General features: G+C 37.9%; 1 protein-coding gene across 1 annotated transcript; it reads right to left on the bottom strand.

Annotated features, from left to right (window-relative positions):
- Positions 1-2238: 2238 nt before the first annotated feature.
- On the bottom strand, positions 2239-5405 carry zic4 (zic family member 4). Its single transcript, XM_016551133.1, has 2 exons — positions 4997-5405; positions 2239-2956 (listed from the first exon to the last, which is right to left on the bottom strand). The coding sequence occupies exons 1-2, from the start codon at positions 5373-5375 to the stop codon at positions 2517-2519; spliced, it is 819 nt and encodes a 272-aa protein (XP_016406619.1). The 5' UTR covers positions 5376-5405; the 3' UTR covers positions 2239-2516.
- Positions 5406-9164: the final 3759 nt, after the last annotated feature.

Consider the following 9164-nt stretch of genomic DNA (forward strand, 5'->3'; position numbering starts at 1 on the left):
ATAAGTCTTTAAAAAGTTAAACGGATGCGTCTTGTGTTTCGGTGGTTTCACTTCACACTTGTAAGAGCTTCGTTTGTATTTCTAATATGCAATTTATTATTATTATTATTAAGAATAAGAAGAAGAGTCTTATAATTATTATATTAATTGCCGTCTTTGTTTGCACTACAACTAGCTACTTTAAGGAGATGATCAAGGCTGTTTTTGAAATGGTTAAATCATCATGTGTGATCATGTTTTCCAAACCAACACTGCTGGATACAACAGTTTATAGGCCTACTAACTAGAGAATGGTTGGCTTACCGGAAAGAGACTAGGGAAAGCGGATTCCAAAACTATTCAAAAACGAGAAAGTGTTGAAAAAGAAACATATATTGTTCTGTCCCCTTTAATCGCAACTGTTGACACCCAGACGAGCGTGCGCGCTTTCAGGCTCACCAGGAGTCCGAGAGAGGCAGCTTGTCGATAGTTTATATTACTTGGAAGTACTTGATTATGGTCAAATTCGTCTCTTCTTGAAGGAAAAACTTGAAACACGTTTGAAAAGATCGCGCGATCAAAATGGTGACACGGAGAGGCCTTTGCATGTCATCAGCGTCGTTTAGACGACATTCAAGGATCCCCCTGATAATAAAAACACTTCAAAGCATCCTTGTTTTAATTGAGACCAAACTATCCCTCTCTCCTCTTATACACCAGCTCTCTGACACTAGACTACGCCACTGTTTGGCTGTTTCCCGCTGTATTTATTTGACTCTATATCCAACAAAGAAGTTGGAAAGCTAAACGCGCTAGTCATTCACACCCTTGAGCAAATCTGGTGCATAACACTGAGTTTAACGTTTCTAAAGCCAGTTGAGAATGATACAAAGAAAGTTATGAGGCTGCTCATAATGGTAGATTTCTGCATTCGTTTGGCGACGACTCAGCGTGAAGAAATAGTTATTGATTGAGCCATTTGTTGATTTAAAGTGGTGCATTTGCTCGGATATGCAACGGCCATCATAAGTTGTTAGTTTAGGTTATTGTAAAACAAGGAACATCGTTCTGTGCATCAAGTGAAAATTAAGACAAATAGTTCCGTTGGTCTTTTGTCGATGTTTGTCAAACCAAGAAAATGAAAACAATGGAACTAATAAACGAACGGATAAATATCAATTTAAATGAAATTAAAGCGTATTTTGTTGTTCTTTTTCTTCGGAGGAAATATTACATTCTTTCTGACAAAACGGGATCTACAGCCCCGTCGCCCATATTATTTAAATTTGACTCTGCTATTGCTATTGAATTCTTAACTCACCATGAAGATTCACCGTCGTGGAAAAAAATGTCTCTTTGTATAAAAGGCTCTTTGAAGTCTGTGTGAAAATATGCAAGTCTTTCATCAATTGCTGCCCATGTAATTGGAGTGTAAAGCTGGAGTATATCTGTGTGTATAAGCGATACAAAAGGATATAAAACAAGTTATCGCTAAGGGATTCGCTAAGAGAATTACAATTATTTTAAGTTGGCTGGTATTTAATATTATGTTTGAGTCATTTTAGGATAGTGTATATTGTGATTATTTAGGTGTTTTCTAATAGATGATGTCTAATTTAAATATCGTATAACTTGGGGAAAAAATTATATATATATATATATATTTTTTTTTTTTTTTTATATATATATATATATATTATTTACTTTCCCTTTTTAATTTCCTACAGCCATTAGGACCCCTTTTGTTTGCGTAATGTAGGAGGTCTTTTAGCTGTGCATCATACACGATTTATTCAAAATACTGACAACTTACAAGGCATTTCGGTACACATTTTAAGGTCTCTTCTGATAATTATAATTTTTTTTTTCATAAAAATGGATTGCTGACAGTTTTACAAAATCACAAAATAACCACATTGATTAATGACTAATCATAAATTAACCTTCATATCAAATACAATAACACTGTTTCCATCAAATTGGCTTGGCTGGTGAAAGCACAAAAAGAGGAAAGAGTATACGTCTTTATGAAATTCAAATCATCCAAATTATTAATTTTGTACAAAGTATAGTAGCAAACATTTAAAAATTGCTGAAAGACAAAACCTTACAAAATTACTGTTCACACATAGACATTAAAACGTTGTCATTTACAACTGTACAGGTTTAATAATTAAGCACTTTGGTTCAATAATACAAAAAATTATAATTCTTTACCGATTAAAAAATAAATTAAAAAGATATTGAAATCAAAGCGGAATTTACAAAATAATACAGTGACACGCGTACGGTAGGTACACTATTTAGAAACATAGACACTCGGGACGTGTTTAATATCGATTGGTGGTTAGGCAGTGACATTAGCTGTCAAAGGGCCAGTGCATCCTTCAGTAAGGCAGTAAAAGTGAACAAGCCTACTCTTTGAACTGACTTCCACAGGCGTCAGCCTGCGACCATCCAGTCCAAAACGGACTGTCCAAACAAGATAAGATGTCAAAGTCATTTTAGTCGCTTTGCCAAAAGAATATTACATTTTGCTAGAAGGCGTCCCTCCGTTCACGATTGCCGTACGTTGGCCCCTCTGTATGGCCCGGTGTGGATGAACCGCTGGGTGGGGTCTGAGGGCCATTGGCACCAGAGCTGTGACACACGTACCATTCGCTTAAATTGGCCGGCTGGGACGATGATGAGAGAGGCTCGGAGAGCGCAGAGGGAGCTGGCTCCCTTCCCAAGTCCAATGAAGGAGAAACAAGAGATGGAGTCGATGATTCGTAACCCGAACTCGGAGGTGGGGACTTGCAGTGCACCTTCATGTGTTTTCTCAAAGAGCTGGGATGAGTGTACGATTTGTCACAACCTCTGACTTTGCAGTTGTACGGCTTATCGCTAGTGTGTACGTGGGAATGCTTTTTCCGGTCACTGCTGTTGGCGAACCGTCTGTCACAGCCGTCAAACTCGCATTTGAAAGGCTTTTCACCTAAAACAACAAAACAGTTGTGACAATGGTCAAATACAGGTAAAGCACATTATTGCACATTGAGCACATAAGCAAATATCATTTGCATCAGTCGAACGCATGTCAAACTGTACAGGGTAAATCAGGTCACATGAGCCCCATGATATCGTGATTATCTTTTTACTCCTCTGTCTGCTCTCATGGCAGGCCCCTTGTGTCTGGGACTCTCAGACAGCAATTATTTCTTTTCACAATTACAGATCATTGGGCATCCGTTCTTTAAAGCGTTTGCCCTCGTAGTAGTTACATTTACCTTTGGAATGTAGGGCAGAAAGATCTCATAAAATACATCTGATCCACCATCTAAACTGCTATTAGGCCTGTCCCTCTGTAACCATAATAGCTGCTGGAGAAGGCAGCCAGGCAATAGAAATGTTTGAATTAATTACATTTAATCACATCACGCTTATTTCCGAAGGAGTTTATAAGACTACGTAATTGCTGCTGTCTAATTACAGTTGCTTGCTGAATATCAATTTGACCTTCAGCTGTTGGGCCGAGAAAGCCAATCAAGAATATTAGTGTACTACAAGAAAGCAGCAAGGAAGAGACCCTTGGGAAACCATATCCATAACAAAGATTCAAATACCGCCCATTGGCGCCCAAGCAAGAAAATAGTGCGGCTGCACTCGGGAAGGTCGCACAGAAATAATACATAACGTTGGTTACACATCATAACTGAAAGAAACGGTTATCTTAGAACTAGTTTCTAGTGAAACGTTTCACGTAGTAGCCTTACTTATTATGCAAAAAGAAAAAGAACAATCTCACTGGCGAGCATCGACCTTCTCTACTAAACCTGAAATGCAAAAATATATTCTCCCAGTTGCTTCTAGCTGTGAAGAGCCCACAAAGCAATAACATCAATAAAAATAACTATATCAACCTAATGCATTTTATTAATATGTTGCATTTAGTAACATGTCAAGTTTATCCTGTGAAGTCACGTTTGATTTACTCTTTCAGAACTTGTTGCATGCGGTCAGTCTGCAAGTTTTGTCATCAGTCTATGCGTAGTTACTTACAGTTCAGAAATATATGGAAATAACTACAACATCATGTCCCTTGGTGCAATTAATGACAGGGGGGTGGGGGGTGACCAAGGGTAGGCTAACTGGAACACACACAAAACCTGCAGTGTAAGCAAAACAAGACACTAGCCTATCTAAAATGCTACCATGCCCCTGCAGATCGTTCTGAAGGGACAACTGAGTACTTGAACAAATGTGCTGTTTTTTAACGAGTGTTTGTGGTTTCCAAAATGTAGCAAAGGAGTAGGGTATAGCAGTTTGCAATGTGACCATAAATACTTGCGTACAACTTTGAGTAATTGTAATATAAACAGATTATGTCCATAAACGATTTATTGTGGACAATAAATAATTTGGGTTTTTAACATAAGGCAGCACCCTACCGCTTCGTCTTTTATTTATCATTATGATATTATTATTTTCGTCAGTCGACGACTAAACTGGACTCAGTAGGCCCCAAACATATGGATGTGCTGCAAAGCTGTAAGCAATCTGATGAAGTAAGGAATACATTATCTTTACAACACACGATTAGAAAAGGCAAGTCAGAAATCAGAAACAGTAACACTCCACCATTATATTCTCCCCTTCTTTTTTAAAAAATACGACTTACATTGTTAAAATAATATTCTGTTAGCGTATACTAAATACAAGTAGCCTATTAAAACTCATCAAATAACAGTGACAACATTGATAATGGTGAGTGTTCTGCGAAAACCCTTTATGAACCACTGCATATATTATTTTTCGATACAATCTCTTAAAAGTAAACCTTCTTAAAAGCGGATTTTTTGACAAACTGTGCCTCTATTTAGCTTACAAGCTAGCTCACGTCATTTATAAACCAGTTGCTGTGCATCGATTCGTTTACACTTCAGCTTCATTGGGGTATGTCTAGTGACGGAGGAGTTTTACGAGCCCTTAGCATTGAACTAAATTGTCCTAAGGGACGGGAAATTAAGCCACTGACCTGTGTGCGTCCTCTTGTGTATTTTCAAGTTTTCCGATCGGGCAAATACTTTTCCACAGCCGGGGAACGGACAAGGAAACGGTTTCTCTCCGGTGTGCACTCTGATGTGATTCACAAGTTTGTACTTTGCTTTAAACGGCTTTCCCTCTCGCGGACACTCTTCCCAAAAACAGATATGGTTCGCTTGCTCCGGTCCTCCGACGTGCTCCACAGTCACATGTGTCACTAGTTCGTGCATGGTGCTGTAAGTTTTGGAGCAAAGTTTTTTCGCCGAGTGCTCTGGCTCCAGCCACTTGCAGATGAGCTCTTGCTTGATCGGCTGCCTCATGTATCGGAAAAAAGCGCCAGCTCCGTGGTGGTGATGTGCGCTGAGATTCATGTTCAGATTGAGCCCGCCGTATCCGTGCAGAGAAGAAGCTTTCCAATGCGAAGAAAAATGTTTTAGTGACAGCAAACAGAGAGCGCGCATGCGCCGAGCCTCAGGCAGCGGATGAAAAAAAAAAGTTTTTGTTATGCAAAGGTTATTGTACTTTTAACTGCAATCTCGAAGTTACATCGAAGCAATGTAACCTGTCTTTATATTACAGCTGTGGAAAATCGGCGACTGCGCTTTTAGCCGCTTACCGCAACAACAGACTTGCATGCAATACAAATGCGACATAGGTTCGGTCTAGTAGTCCGTTATAGAGAACGTTTGAAGAAGCTCCATAATAAACATGGAAAACGGCGGTTAGTAAAAAGTTCAAGTTTGCAGTTGCATGCAGCTTGCTCAGACTCTGTATTTAACCCTTTTGTCGAAAAAAGTTATCAAACCTAATTTTTTTCTCTAACGGTGCTTCTACGTCGTCATGGGATCGGTGTCTTGTGAAAAGCGCAAAGGTCGCCTATTGTCCGGAGGGGGGGGGGGGGGAAAGGAACGCAAAAGACCTGTTGTTATGATCGGGGGTAATTTTCGGCCTCAGTTGTTCAGCGGCGGCGGATCAGGCACACAGGAGGTGGTGCTTCATCAAAAGTGTACAGGGCAGCAAAGAAGTCTTGGCAAAATAGCTCGAGTAGCTACTAAATAAAAATCCTAATACATATCTAATCCAGTCTTTCCGATGCGTAAAAGTTTATCACAACAGATTACCCACCAATATTTAATAAACACACTGTTGACAGTGCACCTGTTATAAATAGCGTACAATCATGAATCAACAATCGACTGTTGCGTTTGTCTTGTATAGAAAGCTTGAAAACAAATGGAAGGTGGCCACCTCATGAAAACAGGCTCAAGAATTTTAGTAACATTCTTTGAACTTTGCCTAGAAGGCACTGCACGCGAATGCTAATCTTCCAAGACATAAAACTGACTTAGCAGATATGGTCAGTGAATGTACATCTAAGTGGTATGTATGTCCACAAGGTCTAACATAAGTTAAAAGTTTAATACGCTTCACAACAATTAACAATAGGCTAGCTATCTAATGAAGTGTGCATTTTGATACATGTTGATCTTCCACAATAAATTAATGTCTCTTTTTGTGGTAGGAATGAAGAATGTTAAAAACAATTATTTGTGTCCATGTTGCCGCAAAGATATATATTTTTTTCCCCAAACAGTTTTATAAAATATATCAATTTTTTTATTTTTCTTAATCAAAAATAGCATACATTATAGTGTGTTACTTAAAACTCCTTGACCTTGTAAATAAAAGTTTAATGCTATTGTTTGTTTCTTTGTATGGCATTGAACGTAATTTCCCAATATGCAATAAAATAAGCCATAAACAGGCTCTGTGTCAAAGCAGTTTAAATCATCATGAGGTGAACGAAGTTTTGGTGAATTGCAATGGGTTTCTTGCACAGTTTTGGTGAAATGAATGTTTCCCTCCTTGCACAATAGAAGTTTAAATATAGAATTCAAATACAGAATTATTACCGTAATTGCAACTGTTTGAAGCTTTATCGTAATCAAACCAGCCGGACACAAATAGAAAGTGTTGGGTGAACTGACCTAAAAAGGTCAGACAGTTAGTATTAGATATATGTCAAAAATCATCTGTTCAATCTCCACTGGAGTTAGGCGGATTATACGTGAGAGTATGGAGACAACATTTAGATAGTATTAGTGCTCATGTGTCTCGATGAAAAATGGAAACTTTGTTTTGTAACTTCATTCAAAGGTATATAATGTGACATAACGTTTGATTGTGTGTGTGTGTAGTAGTAGATTTGTGATTGCAAGTCTGCAAAATCGCATTTCACGGAAATACTACTTCATCTGAAGGCCATTGTGATCGTTATATGTTCATGTATTACGTTCACACGTGAACGCAAAACTTCAGTCTAAAATCCACAATTGTAATCTATTAAAATAATAAAAGCGTGACCTTGGGCATTTCTTCAACTTTAGGCGGATTCATTTTAATCAGGGTCAAGATGCATTCAATTATCGATGCAAGTAAATTGGTATTCCCTTGAGAACGGTCATGGCTTGATCTGTCAGGCTTCTAGTGACAAAACCACACCATCCGTGTCATAAATAAGTAAACATTGTGTGAACTATGACGAATGGTGAAGATGTTAGTCAAATGGTTGGGGCTCAGGCTCGAATGGGTCGCAGTTGCATTCTTGAGGCATTTCTTTAGCACGTAACGAAAAGTTTATTTTCAGCTACTTTTTGCAGGGTAGAGGGGAAAGTATGACAAAATACAAAGCGAGTTTAATTTGACAAGAAAGACAAGGGAACATAACACTTGGGAATGAAAGTCAGCTATTGCCCAAAATCATTGACATTGATTAAAAATTCAAATGCAGAAAAAAAGGTCAATTTCTAAGAAATACTCGCCAATTCAAACACATTAACAGCCTGTTAAAATAACTATTTTACACACTCTTATAGGGAAAATTCTTGGCATGTTGATACTTTTAGTAGATATAAATGATTTATTTAATTAAATAAAAATAAGGCTGAATGGCACTTAAATTATTAATACTTAAAGTATTAATTTATTTAAAAAAATATGATAATAGATTATTTCTTATTGCACCTACCACTTCAATGTGTCCAGTCTTTAAGGAATTTAATTGTTGTGCATGAAAAAAAAACAAAAAAACTTTTTGCTAGTTTTATCTGTTTACGGTGCTCGGTAAATATTTCCCAATGATTCCAGCCTCCAAAACTTATTTCGTCCCCACGCTACGAGTCTTACCGTTCTTCACCTGTTGAAGACATCGTCCAGATTTCTTTTATAAAGATAACGTCCTTCAGACAAAAAATTCAACTCAACAGCTTCGCCTGGCCCTCGCGCTCTCTCTCTCTCTCTCTCTCTCTCTCGAATGAGTTTGGGGTGTATGGAGCTGAAGGCTTCAGTCTGAAGTTTCCTACAGAGAGAAATCCTACTTCACAACTTCTACAATCCACAACTTTTACACACACACACACACACACACACGGGTGATACATTACGGCCTTAATTTTTCAAAAACATAGGTTAAAACTATGAATAACGGAAAGAGCCACCTCGTTCTCAGGTTTGAATCTATTATTTGAAGTTTGAAGGCATCTGCGGAAGGCCTATACTGAGTGCGCAGAGCATGTGGGGTGTTTAAAAGACTTTCTCAGATATCTCTGAAGTGAAAACTTCATTTAAAAGATGCGTGTAAAGAAAGTCAAACAGACATGAAATGCCAACTGCTAAAGTAGGCAGAAACTTTATGCATTATGCAATATTTAGTATCTTCAAAAACAAATATCTTTATATTTATTATTTTGTACCGTTGACAATGTTGTGCATTCATTTTTTTTTAAAGATGCAAATAGCATTTAGGATTTCAACTTAAGGCATGAATATTGCTAGGTGCAATTTTTACTCGTACACGTTTATGAAGAAAAAAAAACGTATATAGCGCTTTTTTTTTTTTTTAAACACAGCATTTTTTTTTTCAGGATGAAAAGCACGAGTTCCATGTCATGTAAGAACAGACTACACTAAATCACATTTCAGCCAGTGTTTACTAGATGCGCGCCAGGTTCTTCTCAGAGCATCAGGCTTTCACATAAGTAGGCCAAACGTGGAAGTACTCCGTCTAGGACAAAAGCTATTATTCGGCCATGCATTCACTAAACTCTGTTTTCTGAATTTCAACATCCAGAGCAAAATAACAGTCAGCAACCTCCCGACAA

This window comes from Sinocyclocheilus rhinocerous, unplaced genomic scaffold (assembly GCF_001515625.1).
Source record: "Sinocyclocheilus rhinocerous isolate Xijiao unplaced genomic scaffold, SAMN03320098_v1.1 scaffold914, whole genome shotgun sequence".
In the NCBI taxonomy this organism is placed as follows: Eukaryota; Metazoa; Chordata; class Actinopteri; order Cypriniformes; family Cyprinidae; genus Sinocyclocheilus; species Sinocyclocheilus rhinocerous.